The 17,675-nt window shown below is 37.3% G+C and overlaps 1 protein-coding gene across 1 annotated transcript in view; it reads left to right on the top strand.

Annotated features, from left to right (window-relative positions):
- The window catches only part of SYT17 (synaptotagmin 17), a 130,517-nt gene that overhangs the window by 49,459 nt on the left and 63,383 nt on the right, over positions 1-17,675 (top strand). The window contains exons 5-6 of the mRNA XM_053694247.1: positions 3,772-3,892; positions 7,792-7,947. Of these exons, the coding sequence (XP_053550222.1) occupies positions 3,772-3,892; positions 7,792-7,947 (277 nt within the window). The remainder of the gene's footprint in view (positions 1-3,771; positions 3,893-7,791; positions 7,948-17,675) is intronic.

Genomic DNA, 17,675 nt, shown 5'->3' with positions numbered 1-17,675 from the left:
TATTATATACACACATAAATACATATGTATATGCTTATATACACACATATAAACACATAAATACATATTTATATGCTAATATACACACATATAAACACATAAATACATATGTATATGCTTATATACACACATATAAACACATAAATACATATGTATATGCTTATATACACACATATAAACACATAAATACATATGTATATGCTTAAATACACACATATAAACACATAAATACATATGTATATGCTTATTTACACACATATAAACACATAAATACATATGTATATGCTTATATACACACATATACACACATAAATACATATGTATATGCTTATATACACACATATAAACACATAAATGCATATGTATATGCTTATATACACACATATAAACACAAATATATATGTATATGCTTATATACACACATATAAATACATATGTATATGCTTATATACACACATATAAACACATAAATATATATATATATATGCTTATATACACACATATAAACACATAAATATATATGTATACATATATATTTCAATGTGTTGCCCATCGCTGTGCGACTTACCCTCTTCGCTGCGCTAGGATCTCATGCCATGTCTCACAGCATGAGAACAAGGCTCCCATTGGAGCCTATAAAAACGTGCTCTCATGAGCACACATTCACATTGCGGGTCACCTCTAAAACCAGCGCATAATTGCATGCACTGGTATTACAAGTGGAGAGCAAATATATCACTCTCGCTAAAGTGCAATTTTGCGCTCTGCTCGTAATCTGGCCCTTTGTGTGGTATGGGCTTACATTACATGTTGTAAGGACAAGAAATGCAAGGGAATTCAAGAATAATCCTGAGAATCAAATAAAGGGACAGTCAATTCAAAATGCAACTTTCATGCTTTATTATTATTATTATTATTATTATCAGTTGTTTGTAGAGTGCCATCAGATTCCACAGCTTCAGACAAGCATGTCATTTTAAACAACTAATTCCAATTTTCTTCTACAGTTCTATTATATAATTTGATTTGTTCTCTTAGTATCCTTAGGTAGGCTCAGAAGTAGCAATGCACTACTGAAAGCTAATTGATGACTGAACAAATATGCCTCTTGTTATTCACTCACTTGATGTGGTCAGCTAGTGCCCAGTAGTGCATTGCTACTCTTTCAACAAAGGATACAAAGAGTGTAAGCAACCAAGAGATAATAGAAATACACTGAAAATTTAAAATTGTATGTTTTATCTGAATCATGAAATACATTTTTTTAGGTTTCATGTCCCTTTAAGCTTTTGCTTTAGAAACAAATATGAGCAGACTAAATGTAATAAAACAACCTACAAATTAATTTATTTATTTTGCACCCATTTCCTGTCATTTAACTTTAAAAATCAAAGGTTTTTCTATTCTGAAAACTGGAAGTGCACACTGCAGACCTCACAAGTCTAACCTTACTACCTATTACTAATAGGCTTCAGTAGAGATGGCAAAATAAGACACTACAAAAACAATGCAGATTTTGCTACTATAATAGTGAGAAAACTTGTCTGCTCCACTTACTAGTCCATATTGGCAAACAAGGCAAGTGGTAGGGGGAGATTGGCCATTGAAAAACTTTTACAGCAAAGTATCAAATATTCAGAAAGTGTTCGTACACGGCTGGTATAATTGTTTATTATAAGACTACAGTATTAGCACTACAATGTGTTTCATGTTCATTTACCTTCACAAGAGTTAGTTCGCATCTGTCAAGCACCTCCCACTTCCCTCGGTATACTTTATTAACCCCTTGACCCAATAGGATGTATATATATATACCTCATGTGGTATGAAGCCCATCATACCGCAAAACGTATATAAACGTTGCAGCTGCAGGAAGCAAGAGCTGCTCTTACTGATCTGCAGGGCATCTGTCTGCATATAAAAATGGAGCAGGGTCGGTGTTCCGTTTCCATATGAAGGCAGATGCCAGATCGTTACAGATGGTGACACTGTGTGTGACACTGTCTGTAATGATCATCTGCTAATGCTGACAGGAGGTGTGGGAGTGAAAATGGGAGTCAGGTGGGCAGCCCAGAGGCAAACGGGGGAGGGATGGAAAGGGAGTGAGATGGGCCCTAGACTGTAGAAAAAAAGATGACCATCATTAGCGAGAGGGGAGAATTAGAGAGCTATTTGGGTGGAATAATAATAAAAAAACTAAACTGCAGACTGTCTGCCAGTACCTAAGATGGTGGGGATGAGTGTGTGTGGGAGGGAAAGAGCTGTTAAGAAGGGATCAGGGGGTGTCAGGTGGACGAGTTATCTCTACACTACAGCTACCTGATGAACCCAAAGTTTGTGAAAAAGTTAAAGATTTTCTTTTATACGATCGCATTTGCCAGTGAAATGGTGGCATAAAATATACCAAAATGGGCCTAGATCAATACCTTGGGTTGTTAACTTTATATATATATTCAGTATTTAGTTTTGACAGGTAAATAAAATAAGGCTTTATTTCTCTTTAAATGGAGTGATAGTAAAAATACTAAAAGCCTCTGGTATTTTGGGAAAGTTCTCTGAAATTCCCGGCAGCAAAACATCAACTTTTTTCACCACTGCACTTCCCAATGTTGAAAAGCATATCTCAAACATGAATATGTCAGTTAGAAGGAAACCTTTTTCCTGCAATTGCTCTTTATTCATTTATTTACAATGAATGTCTTAAATGTTCTGAGTTGGGCTGTTGAGGTGATATGAAAACAGGGCAAGGAATTTAATTTGTCTTACAGTAGCCCTGGCTTACACATAGCAACTGACACCTCATGCCTCATCTCTAACTACAGAGTGCTCTATGGCAATATCATTTCACGCTACAGGTTGCTTGCTGATCTGTGTATTGATCTGTTCAGTATTTATTGATCATTACTGGCTTGTAACATTGTTAGTGAGTGTAGAAATAAGACCTAACATAAAAGACCAGCAAAATTATTTTCTTTGTAACAATAAATCTTTTACTAGGCTGGGTATTGATAAGTTGTCTTTTTAATTTGTCATCTACACAGCAAGCTGTATCTGTCTTGCACTTTCTTTCTGTTATCTATCTATCTATCTATCTATCTATCTATCTATCTATCTATCTATCTATCTATCTATCTATCTATCTATCTATCATATATCTGTCTATCTATCTATCTATCTATCTATCTATCTATATCTATGTATTATCTATCTGTCTGTATCTGCCTTGCTGTCTGTCTGTCTATCTATCTATCTATTATTTATTTATTGTCTATCTGTCTATCTATCTATCTATCTATCTATCTATCTATCTATCTATCTATCTATCATCTATCTTTCTATATATATGTATCTGCCTTGCTGTCTGTATATCTATCTATCATCTATCTATCTATCTATCTATCTATCTATCTATCTATCTATCTATCTATCTATCTATCTGTATCTGCCTTGCTGTCTGTCTGAATATCTATCTATCTATCTATCTATCATTTATCTATCTATCTATCTATCTATCTATCTATCTATCTATCTATCTATCTATCTATATGTCTGTTTGTATATCTATCTATCTAACTCTATCATCTATCTATCTGTCTGTCTATCTATCTATATTATTCTATCTATCTATCTTTTCTATTTAATCAAGATGCAGCTTTTTTATGCTTATCTGGAAGTTCATATTTTTCATATTAATCTTGGAACAAAAATATTTATATTATTATTGAAGGATGGTTCTGTTCTTTGGCTAATTCTTGCTTTTCTTATTTTTAGAATGAAGTGGAGCTGGGAGAGTTGCTACTTTCACTTAATTACCTGCCGAGTGCTGGAAGACTGAATGTGGATATCATTAGAGCAAAACAACTGCTTCAGACAGATATGAGCCAAGGTTCTGGTAAGCAAGAATCTTTACTAGTTCTAATTATTGTACTTATCTGTACTTATCTTCAGAAAAGTACAATTATGATATTATTATTTTTTACCCATAATTCTCAGGCTTTGATGAGAGTGCGGTGTGCTGTAGAATTTTAGGGTAAAGTTGGCCTTAGGACAAAATCACTTTATAATAATAGTTCCTGACCCTTGTTAAATGATTACATAGTTATTGCCCTGTAAAAAATCTGCTCTCCCTCTGCCCTAACTGCAACTATAGAAATAAACTCTTTCTACAACCCCCGACACAATTAACCTACCCTTCAGCTGCCTGCCTCTCATTAGCCCTAACTGCGACCCCCACCAAGATTTTTAATCCTGACTATACATTTCTGGCCCCAACATCAGTAGAGTGCACTCCCCCCCAACACTGTTTTCCCAATGGTAAAACTTCCACCATGCAATCCTCCCAATTAAGACATTATATCAGATTTTTTTTTGGTAAATAAATTGAATGTTTTTGATACTTAGGGCCATTTTTGCACATGTATCCCTTTAAGCGCCAATATATAGTATATAATATAGTAAATAAATAGTTAGTAAATAAATAAATAGTTAGTATTTATAAAGCAGTCAGTGAATAAACTATACAGACTTTTCTTATAAATGAGTGAAAGATGTGGTGTTAAATGGCCAAAAGTTGATTCAACTTCCATACATCTGTTACGTTTAGGACAAATTCAGTATAAATGCAGTAAGATGCATGTGCATATATGGTAGATGTCAACCAGCAAGCATTTGGTAGGGACCGGACTCTACGTATCACTGTTATAGTAAACAGGTATCCAGTGATCCAGTATACAGTGGAAAGATATACCTCATGCCCTTCCTAGGGCTATATTCTTTACTCGTGTCTGCACTTTAGCGTAGATGTGTCTCTGTAAGTCCCAAAAAGCTTGACAAGAATCAAAGTGAAACATAAGAGCAGACAGTTCAACACTCACCGGATATCTGGAGGGTCAATCGGAGCTGCAGCGTGTAGCCGAAATCCATAGGCACCCGACCTAGATTCAGCATCAGTAGGAGAGATGGCTTCCCCTTTTCCTCTGCATCACTGACGTGTGACGTACCACCTGGCTCTTACCAGCCAATCAGATGAAGAACCGGCTTCAGCTCCTGTAGACATCAGAGGCAGCTGTGGTCAGGTATGCTGTGTGTACTGAGACTACGAAATCCCTGCACGTCCTATGCTTCTGACACTCTCCAACCGAGGACGGAGTGGAGCTGCTGCTAAACCAATAGATGACTGTGTGGCCAATTTTGGAAATAATAAAAAATAGAAAATACCCAACAGGCAAAAAGGCTTTGTAGTAAACGGAGTGAATGCCCCACCATCCACTAATTAAATACAATAAAAAGTTCCATGAAACAAAGCCATATATATATGAAAACTTAATCCATTCTATTCCAGATTAAAAAGAACACGCAGGAACATACAGGAACATGGGGTTAAGCTCTTAAGCAAAGCATAATCTTTTCTTATGTACCTATGCATACAATTGATGGTTAAACTGTTTGATACATATAGTGTACACACAAACATATGAGCACATGCAATATGTACATGTAAAAAAGATACTCACATACATATATATATACACATATATATCTCTCAGATATCAAGTCCATGTGTCTGTGAAAACTAGCAATCAATATTGCGTCTTTATCATAAAAGAAGATCCAGGTGGCAATGCTGCTTCTAATCACACAGGTGTTGGAGCACCTCTCAGGAAAAACATGTAGAAACAAAAGGGGGAAAAGAGCGCAAAGCCACTCTAAGTGTATACCGTTAAAAACAATTTTATTACATGTAAAACAAAGACACTCAGCACACTCCCATGTAACAACCTCAAAGCTTATGAGGTATTGAAAAAGCAGGGATCGCATATATAGTGCACGTACAGCAGTATGTCCGTGGATTCTCTGTTAGATCCCTCTATATCATTAGGGGAGATTTCCTCAGTCATTCAGTGTGTTATCATCCAAGCCAGCATACAGGCTGTTAGGCACTTCGTTTTCACACCGCGGCTGCTCCAGAGCTCTCTAAGCCGGCTTGAGTGCTGCAGGGCAGATCTCGCGGGATTGGTGGGCGTGGCCTAATGCGTTTTGTGAGGCTCTCCTCACTTCATCAGAGGCTGCCCAACCATCGATACGTAGATAATTATATACACAATATGCTCCAATAGAATGTCATTATCAATATAAAAGGAGGAGCAATAATTTCATTGCAGGGCTTTCAAATATTAGTGTCCATATCTAAATACATTTTAATACATTATGATCCTGCTTGTGAAAAATAAATAAACTAGATAAAAACAGAATTAATATTAATAATAATACAAAAGACACATGTAGAAAATCATCATCATCATAATAAAAAAACATCTAATCATATAAAGGTAATAAATATATATGTGTATCTCAATCCGTAAATTGACTAATTTAAAAACATATAGGCTGATCATAATAGTATCAATCAACCAGTAAAAGTGTACAATATAACCTTAAAAGGATACAAAGTGTCATTTATTCTCCTTGATAAAAAACGTATAAAATAATGAAAACCTTCATAAAAAAGGCACTCGTATAAATATACACCTTTATGCAATTAATAAAAACACATATAGGTGAAAAAAGGCTCCCAGAGGCCAAGGGGATTTGTTACCATCAGAATAGCTACTACTGATCTACTATAAAAGCGGTTAGATCTATATCCCTATTCATCCCCCTTGGTTCCAGGGAGTCAAGAGAATATATCCAAAAGGTTTCTCGCTGCCTGAGAGTGAGTACTCTGTCACCTCCTCTTGGATGTGGTTTAATCCAATCAATGGCTTTCACTCTCAGGCTGCTTGGATTCTTGTCATGGGTCAAAGCAAAATGTGCCGAAACACCATGAATCATATATCCCTGTTCAATGTTTCTAAGGTGCTCAGAAAATCTTGTTTTCAAACGGTGTTTCGTGTGACCTATATAAATAATGTTGCACGAACAATATAAATGATAAACTACATGTCTTGATTTACAGTTCAAAAATGATTTAGGGCCATTTTTACAAGTGTTAGGTGTAAGGCAGGGTGATTAGACTTTAAGATGATCACAAAACAGGGGATTATACCACTGCTAACGATGTGGTTTTCAACAATCCATTTTCCAATCTTTTCTGCCTGTATTCAGCCCCAAGTAGACACTATTTGAGTATCTATTGTTTCTCAAACCCAAAAGTGTTATCAACTCACCGAAAGAAGGTTCTATGTTTAAAAGTCGATAATTGTCAAAAAATCACATGCTCTAATTTGTTACAGCTTGTAATACTATCAAGCTTACACTGCTGTGTCTTTAACCCCTGGAAAATGCCTGCGGGACACTACTGGTCCAGAGCAGAAACCGCCACTGATTCAATCAGCTGTGCTATTTACACATCCCCAGTGGTATTTCTGCTGTGTGTTTAACTCTAACTCTTTTGCTTGATTCAACACACAGAAGCGCAGGGCCAATAGTCTTAAATAAATGGTATAGGACCATTTTTTGACAAATTCTGTCTGAAAAAAGTGGTATAAACAATCAAAAATGGATGATTATAATTGTGTTGAAAAAAAATCCTCAAAAACAGTGGTGTCTCCATAAACTAGTTATAAAGGGAACTTCCTAGAGGCCCATTGTTGCCATTTTTTTTGGGGGGGGCACACACTACTAGACATAATGGTATTTATCAGTCAGTAAATTGTTAGGTTTGGTACATGGAAATCACTAGAAAAAAAAGGTCCATTCAGATTTGAACCCATTATTTTGAGACTAATACATTGCTCATATGTGTAGTACATACCATAGGAGACTATAACACTTATCATATCTGTGTTTCAGATCCATTTGTGAAGATCCAACTAGTTCATGGTTTAAAATTAGCAAAAACCAAAAAGAGCTGTTGCATGAAAGGTACAATAGATCCATTTTACAACGAGTCCTTCAGTTTCAAGGTTCCACAAGAAGAGCTCGAGAATGTCAGCCTAGTATTTACAGGTAAGCCGTTCACGTGTTCCTTTTTATCTACACATTGTCTGTGAGAACATTCTAACCGTTAGACTTTGTATCAGTTGAAAAGAAGTATCAATATTTTTACAAAACCGAGTTACTTTAAAAAAAATTGTTAAATAAGAATTTCATCACTTAAAGGGGCAGTCAATTTTAAGGGGACATTGCAATCAAAATTAACATTTCATGATATAGATACAACACGCAATTTTAAACAACTTTTCAATTTACTTCTATTATGAAAATTACTATGTCCTCTTGGGATCTTTACGTAAACCCTGGTAGGCTCATAGGAGTTCAGGATTTTTACTCTATGGCAGCAGTGTTTTTGCAACAATGTTTTTTGGGATGTAATACATTGTTGCAAATACTGCTGCCATAGAGTGCTAAGGACACGTGCACACTCCTGAGCTCCTAAGATGTTACCTAGATTTACTATTTAACAAAGGATAATGAAGTAAATTTGATAACAGAAGTGGACAGTTGTTTTATTGCATTTTGACTTTACCATCTCTTAACAATAGAAAGTTTCTAAAACAATGCATTAATTAAGTTGCCTGTAATATATATATATTATACCCAAGTAGGTCCTAATGCACAAATCCCTCTGGCTTCATCTATACCCAAAGCCAGTCATAAAGACCCATTTGGGTCTGAAATATAATTTGGCCAGTTTCATATCATAAATATACACTACTTATGGCAGTATTTGTAACATAAATATACACTACTTATGGCAGTATTTGTAACATAAATATACACTACTCATGGCAGTTTTATAACACACATACACACTACTTATGGCAGTATTTGTAACATACATATACACTACTCATGGCAGTTTTTTATAACATAAATATACACTACTCATGACAGTTTTTATAACACACATATACACTACTTATGGCAGTATTTGTAACATACATATACACTACTCATGGCAGTTTTTATAACACACATATACACTACTTATGGCAGTATTTATAACATACATATACACTACTCATGGCAGTTTTTATAACACACATATACACTACTCATGACAGTTTTTATAACACACATATACACTACTTATGGCAGTTTTTATAACACACATATACCCTACTCATGGCAGTTTTATAACATACATATACACTACTTATGGCAGTTTTTATAACACACATATACACTACTCATTGTAGTTTTTATAACACACATATACACTACTTATGGCAGTTTTTATAACATACATATACACTACTTATGGCAGTATTTGTAACATACATATACACTACTCATGATAGTTTTTATAACACACATATACACTTCTCATGGCAGTTTTTATAACATACATATACACTAATTATGGCAGTATTTGTAACATACATATACACTACTCATGGCAGTTTTTATAACACACATATACACTACTTATGGCAGTATTTATAACATACTTATACACTACTCATGGCAGTTTTTATAACACACATATACACTACTCATGGCAGTTTTTATAACACACATATACCCTACTTATGGCAGTATTTCTAACACAAATATACACTACTTATGGCAGTATTTGTAACATACATATACACTACTCATGATAGTTTTTATAACACACATATACACTACTCATGGCAGTTTTTATAACATACATATACACTACTTATGGCAGTATTTGTAACATACATATACACTACTCATGGCAGTTTTTATAACACACATATACACTACTCATGACAGTTTTTATAACATACATATACACTACTCATGGCAGTTTTTATAACACACATATACACTACTCATGACAGTTTTTATAACACACATATACACTACTTATGGCAGTTTTTATAACACACATATACACTACTTATGGCAGTATTTATAACACACATATACACTACTCATGGCAGTTTTTATAACACACATATTCACTACTCATGGCAGTTTTTATAACACACATATACACTACTCATGGCAGTTTTTATAACACACATATACACTACTCATGGCGGTTTTTATAACATGCATATACACTACTCATGGCGGTTTTTATAACATGCATATACACTACTCATGGCAGTTTTTATAACACACATATACACTACTCATGGCAGTTTTTATAACACACATATACACTACTCATGGCAGTTTTTATAACACACATATACACTACTTATGGCAGTTTTTATAACACACATATACACTACTCATGGCAGTTTTTATAACACACATATACACTACTCATGGCAGTTTTTATAACATACATATACACTACTCATGGCAGTTTTTATAACATACATATACACTACTCATGGCAGTTTTTATAACATAAATATACACTACTCATGGCAGTTTTTATAACACACATATACACTACTCATGGCAGTTTTTATAACACACATATACACTACTCATGACAGTTTTTATAACACACATATACACTACTCATGGCAGTTTTATAACACACATATACACTACTTATAGCAGTTTTTATAACATACATATACACTACTTATGGCAGTTTTTATAACACACATATACACTACTGCATGGCAGTTTTTATAACACACATATTCACTACTCATGGCAGTTTTTATAACACACATATACACTACTCATGGCAGTTTTTATAACACACATATACACTACTCATGGCAGTTTTTATAACACACATATACACTACTCATGGCAGTTTTTATAACACACATATACACTACTCATGGCCGTTTTTAAAATTCTTTCAATCTTCTTTAATCGTTACTGTCTCTTTAACCACCATCTGGGCATGTGTATAATTCACATGCTCCAGGTCATAGAGTATGTGCAGGGTGCAAGTGAGCTTCCTGTTTCATTGTATGATCATTTTATGATGCTTCTGCACCAATCGAACGGATGTTATAGAATAAATACATGCTATAGAATAATGTATTCAAAGCAAAGATTAGCCTTAAAGCGACAGTCTAGTCAAAATTAAACTTTTATTATTCAGATTGGGTATGTAATTTTAATCAACTTTCAAATTTACTTTTATCAATAAGTTTGCTTTGTTTTCTTGGTATTCTTTGTTGAAAGCTAAACCTAGGTGGACTCATTTGCTAATTTCTAAGCCCTTAAAGGCCGCCTCTTATCTCAGTCATTTTTGACAGATTTTCCACAGCTAGACAGCGCTAGTTCATGTGTGCAATATAGATAGCATTGTGCTCACTCCTGCAGAGTTATTTATGAGTCAGCACTGATTATCTAAAATGCAAGTTTGTCAAAAGCACTGAGATAAGGGGGCAGTCTGCAGAGACTTAGTTACAAGGTAATTACAGAGGTAAAAAGTGTATTAATATAACAGTGTTGGCTATGGAAAACTGTGAAATAGGTAATAAAGGGATTATCTATCTTATTAAACAATAACAATTTTCAAGTAGACTGTCCCTTTGAGTCCTCTCTAACGCATCTTCTTTGATGATGGTGCATATAATCATCAATATACTGAGCATCCAATTATTTATAACTTCAAACTACTTGTAAAACATGATCAGCCTACACATTTGTATATTTTGGAAGCTACAGAGTATTTAGTAATGATTTAGCAGTTTTCTGACAATGAATGTTATGACTGAGAGGCACCTTTTACAGACACAGCTGTGCCTTTGTGCCTTTTAGGTTAAACAAGGTAATTTTGATACTGTTGATGAGCCATTAAATGCAAGAGGCAGAAAATCTTGGAAAGATTTTTATTCCCGTGTACTAGAGCAGCAAATGTCACAGCCGCCATAGAGAAACCTGGAATTAGCATATTAATTTGTTTGCAAATATTTCCTTGCTGAAGCCCAGCTGATCAGCAATTTCTACTGAAGCTTTGAAATATCTGGATCACAAAACTATAATTAAGACACAGCATTCTCGCTAGCATTCTGCATATCACTATGGTGTTCCCAGCACCTATGCTGAAAATTTTAGCTCTCTGGTTCATTAATAAACGATGATAGAAAATTATTGCAAGTGCAAGATACATAGATGTTTATCAGAACACTAAAATAGGAGGCCCAGAAATCAAGTGATATATTTTGCAAAAGAATGTTGTTCTGATTATCTTAAAGGGACAGTAGAGTCCAAAATAAACTTTCATGATTCAAATAGGGCATGTAATTTTAAACAACTTTCCAATTTACTTTTATCACCAATTTTGCTTTTTCTTAGTTGAAAGCTAAAACCTAGGTAGGCTCATATGCTAATTTCTTAAAGGCTGCCTCTTATGTGAAGGCATTTTGACAGTTTTTCAGACGTTTGGTATGTGTTATGTTGATTCAGATGGTTCCAAGTTACACAAACTGAATTTTTTCACTGTTCTATCTCACTAAATCTCACTAAATTTAATTTTTATACTGAATTGTGATTAGTTCTTGGCCATTCGAATGTAACGAATAAATCCGAACTAATTTGGATTTATTTCTTACAAATGCATTTGGATTAGTTTAGTTTCGCTGCTAATGTAATTCGGAAATTCGAATTGATTAGAATCTCCGAATTTGGCAAATTCGTTCGAATTTCAATTTGGAATGAAACGAAATGCACATGTCTATTTATTACCCTTTTCTCAGTTTTGCACAACCAACACTGTTATATTAATATACTTTTTACCTCTGTGATTACCTTTTATCTTTGCCTCTGCAGATTGCCGCCTTATTTCAGGTCTTTTGAGAGACTTCATTATTATTATTATTATCGGTTATTTGTAGAGCGTCAACAGATTCCGCAGCGCTATAAACAAATGCGGAGTACAACAAAACAATTATAGGGATCAAATGGGTAGAGGACCCTGCCAAGAGTTGCACTGTTGTAGTCAGCTCTTAAGAAGGTGATCTACAAACAGCTGGACTCTTAGGCTTGCATGCTAAAGGGGTTTAGGGGATAGCAATGGAGGAGAGGAACTGGTATAAAGAAAGGTTAGCGTAGGTTGTATGCATCCCTGAACAGTAGAGTCTTTAGGGAGCACTTGAAGCTTTTAAAACTAGAAGAGAGTCTTGTGGAGCGAGGCAGAGAGTTCCACAAGATGGGAGCCAGTCTGGAGAAGTCCTGTAAACAGGAGTGTGATGAGGTGACAATAATAACTAGTATTTATATAGCGCTTTTCTCCCAGTGGGACTCAAAGCGCTTTTTCAGTGCTCACTCTCGGAATTAACCAAATCGGCAGCTGAATAGTAATAGTTGTTATTATTACCCAATTTAATGGTACTCATTTTATCGACCTCGGAACGATGAAGGGCTGAGTCGGGCCCTGCCGGGATTTGAACATGTGACCTTTGGATCTTTGAACAGGCTATTGTAGTCAGGGCATTTTACCAACTGAGCTATCTCACTGGCAGAGGAGAGTAGGAGGTTGTGAGCAGAGTGAAGAGGACGGGAGGGAGAGTTTCTGGAGACAAGGTCTGAGATATAGGGGGGAGCAGTGCAGTTGAGGGCTTTGTATGTCAGAATGAGAATTTTGTGTTTGATCCTAGAGGCAAGAGAAAGCCAGTGAAGGGATTGTCAGAGAGGTGCAGAAGATGAAGAGCGACGTGTAAGGAAGATGAATCTGGCAGAGGCATTCATTATGGATTGTAAAGGAGCTAGGCGGCAGGTGGGGAGACCAGAGAGGACAGAGTTGCAGTAATCGAGGCGGGAAAGAATGAGAGAGTGGATTAAAATCTTAGTTGTGTCTTGTGTAAGGAAGTGTTTAATTTTAGAGATGTTTTTAAGGTAGAAGCGGCAGGCTTTAGCCAATGACTGAATGTGAGGAGTGAAAGAAAGATCTGAGTCAATTGTGACCCCGAGACATCGGGCATATGGGGTAGGGGTAATGATGGAGTTGTCGACACTTATAGAGAGATTGGGGGTGGAGAGTTTAGAAGAAGGGGGGAAAATAAGGAGCTCAGTTTTGGAGAGATTTAGCTTGAGGTAGTGAGAGGACATCCAGTTAGAGATGTGAGAAAGACAGTTAGTGACACAGGTTAGCAAGGAAGGAGATAGGTCTGGTGCAGAAAAGTAGATTTGGGTGTCGTGGGCATACAAATTATATTGTAAACCATGGGACTTTATTAGGGAACCTAGTGATGATGTGTAGATTGAGAAGAGAAGGGGACAGAGGACAGAGCCTTATGGTACTCCGACAGAAAGTGGTGACGGGGCAGAGGAGGACCCAGAGAAGGCTACACTAAATGTCCGGTTTGGCAGGTAGGAAGAGAGCCACGAGAGGGATGTGTCACAGATGCCGAAGGATTGGAGGGTTTGGAGCAAAAGAGGGTGGTCAACAGTGTCAAAGGTTGCGGACAGATCAAGGAGGATAAGCAGAGAGAAGTGGCCTTTTGATTTTGCTGTAAGTAGGTCATTGGTAACCTTAACAATTGCTGTCTCTGTGGAGTGATGGGGACGAAATCCAGATTGCAATGGGTCAAGGAGGGAGTTTATTGTAAGGAAATGGGATAGGCGTGCATAAGCTAGTTTTTCGAGAAGCTTTGATGCAAGAGGGAGGAGGGAAATAGGGCGGTAGTTGGATGGGGAGGTAGGATCAAGGGAAGGTTTTTTGAGGATAGGTGTGACCAGTGCATGTTTCAGCGATGAGGGAAATATACCAGTGCTGAGGGAGAGGTTGAAAGTGTGTGTGAGTATAGGGGTAAGGGTGGCAGAGAGGGAGGGGAGTAGCTGTGAGGGGATAGGGTCAAGGGGACAGGTAGTGAGGTGAGAGCGCAGTATACGTGCTGAAACTTCTTCCTCTGTAACAGGGGAGAATGAGCTAAGTTTAAGGTTATGTGGGTTGTGGTTGATTGAGAGCATTTGAGGGGGTGAGAGAATGGAATTATGTTGAGAGCTGATTTCACTTCTGATGGAGTCGATTTTGTTATTGAAGTGGTTGGAAAAGTCTTGAGCTGACAGAGAAGTTGCATTAGGAGGTGGGGGAGGGCGGAGAAGAGTATTGAAAGTGGAGAACAAACGTTTTGGGTTTGAAGAAAGATTAGAGATAAGAGTAAAGAAGTAGTGTTGCTTATGGAAATTAAGGGCAGAATAGTAGGAGTTCAAGATAAATTTGTAATGTTGAAAATCAGCTGAACTCCTAGATTTTCTCCAGTGCCGCTCAGCAGTACGGGAACATCTGCGTAGGTATCATGTCAGAGGAGTATGCCGGGGCTGAGGATAAGTGTTTGATTTCCGAGCTATGGTAAGAGGGGCGAGATTGTCAAGGACGGATGTAAGGTTGGAATTATAGTGGCAGATAGATTGGTCAGGGCAGGAAAAGGAGGAGAAGGATGAGAGAAGAGGTTTGAGGGAATTAGAAAGCTGTTGTTGATCTAATGACATAATGCTTCTGTGAAGTTTGGTGTGAGGAGCAGAAGGAGGGAGAGTTGTAGGGAGGGATGATATGTTGCAAGTAAGGAGATGGTGGTCAGAAAGAGGAAAGGGGGAGTTTGTGAAGTTTGAGAGAGTGCATCGATAGCTAAAGATCAGGTCAAGGGAGTGACCATCTTTGTGAGTGGGAGAATCAGTCCATTGTGACAAACCGAAAGAGGAAGTGAGTTGCAGAAGTTGTTTTGCAGAGGAGGCAGTGGGATTGTCAAGAGGGATGTTGAAGTCACCAAGAATGAGGGAAGGGGTGTCTGAGGAAAGGAAATAAGGTAGCCAGGCAGCCAAGTGATCTAGAAATTGAGTTGAGGAGCCAGGAGGATGGTATATAACTGCAACACGTATAGAAAGAGGAGAGAATAAGCAAATCATGTGGGTTTCAAATGAGGAAAATGTGAGGGAAGAGATGGGATGTATTTGTTGAAAGGTGCAACGAGAGGAAAGTAAAATACCTACACCACCTCCTTGTCTATTACCATACCTAGGAGTGTGGCTGAAGTGGAGACCACCATGTGACAGAGCAGCAGTGGATGCTGTGTCTAGGGGAGAAAGCCAGGTTTTAGTCAATCAGTGCTGACTGATAAATACTTCCACGGGAGTGAGCACAATGTTATCTATATGGCACACATGAACTAGCGCTGTCTAGCTGTGAAAAATTGTCAAAATGCACTTTGATGGGAGGCAGCCTTCAACGGATTAGAAATTAGCATATAAGCCTACCTAGGTTTAGCTTTCAACAAAGAATACCAAAAGAACAAGGCAACTTGATGATACAAGTAAATTGGAAATTTGTTTAAAATAACATGCCCTATCTGAATCATGACAGTTTAATTTTGACTTGGCTGTCCCTTCAATAGCAATTAGTTTTGTGGGGATTTTTTTGGTATTGGCGAGTATAGCCTTTAAAGGGGTTAATGTCAGAGGATGTTGCATTGGGGATTTGGTAGTTTGATGATAAGGGGGTTTAGTGGTGATATTTTTGTGATAGGGAATATGGCTGTTTAGGGTTATTATCAGAAGATTTTTAAATTGGGGTTTGGCAGTTTAGGGGTTGATAGCAGGTGTTATTAGAGGGCAAATTGATGCATTGGGGACAAGCGATTAGGCTTATCTCATTGGTTATGCTATGGTAAATATGGCCATGATGTTAATTAGAGCAGTGGTTCTCAACCAAAGTGACCTCAAGGCCCGGTAAATTTTAGCTGGACATGTCCAGGGCCCGGTAGTTTTATTTTATATATATATATATATATATATATATATATATATAGTAAGCAGCAGGGATTTGCCCTATCAGTAACTAAGCAGTTCAATGTGGGTTTAGTGGGGGCCCTGGAGTGTGGGGGTCCTGCCGAGGGTCTGTCGCTGTGAGGGACATGGAGTGTGAGGTCTGGCCCTGGAGGTTGGGGGCCCTTTCTTTGGCCCTTAATGTTGTGGTTCCTGGCTCTGGAGGTTGATGGGCCTGTTGGGGTTAGGGCAGGGAGGCTACCATGTTCATTTGCATAAATTTGAATACATTTGGGTCAGTGTGAGACAGTTTTCCTGGGGCCTTGATTGGTCTCAGTATGCCCCTTGTGTGCAGTGGGGGCATGACAGGTCAGGGCACACCAGCAGGGCTATCACGGCCCGGTACTGGGCCACGGCCCGGCTATTGAGAAAACAGGAATTAGAGAGTCCCATCTAGGGTTGTCACCTCGGCCATGTTTTCCTGGACACTTATGAGTTACACATGCTGCAGGGTGGAACATGCATTGCTCATCTAAACAGCACATGAATAGTGACCCTAGACAGCACAATTCATGTTCCTCCCTACAAACCCTGCAGCATGTGTAACTCATAAGTGTCCAGGAAAACAGGGCCGAGTTTGGTTCCGTTCTTTCATGTTTTTACAAAACAAGCAATACATTTTGTGCATAATCAGCTTGTAATCGGGCTAACCCAGGGCAATACCATCACTTTACACTTTTGTAATCGGTGTGAAAGTAGCATTATGCTGGGGCTCACATGAAAATAAATACAAAGGAGGAATTCTGTAAAGGGACAGTAAACACCTTGTAAATACAGATTTCTGTTGTGTTGCTGTAGAATAAACGAATCAGCCAAGTCTAAACGTATTTAAAACAAATTTATACTACAATTGTTTACCAATATCAAAACTCCACCCACAATTTGCCTTGGAGGAGCCAATCTGAGCTTTTGTCTGCAGACAACAAGGCTAACTACTGTCATTATGTTAGTATAAAGGGTATTGTTTGGCAGCTATCAACTAAAGCCACTTAGAGACATATATGTAGCAGGGTTAGTCTTAAGTGAAGTCTGAAGGGAACACTTTTGCATTCCGAGAATTAGAAAATTATACATTT

The sequence above is a fragment of the Bombina bombina genome, chromosome 11 (genome assembly GCF_027579735.1).
Source record: "Bombina bombina isolate aBomBom1 chromosome 11, aBomBom1.pri, whole genome shotgun sequence".
Taxonomy (NCBI): Eukaryota; Metazoa; Chordata; class Amphibia; order Anura; family Bombinatoridae; genus Bombina; species Bombina bombina.
The sequence above is the reverse complement of the archived record's forward strand: the minus strand, read 5'-3'. Positions and strand labels throughout refer to the sequence as shown.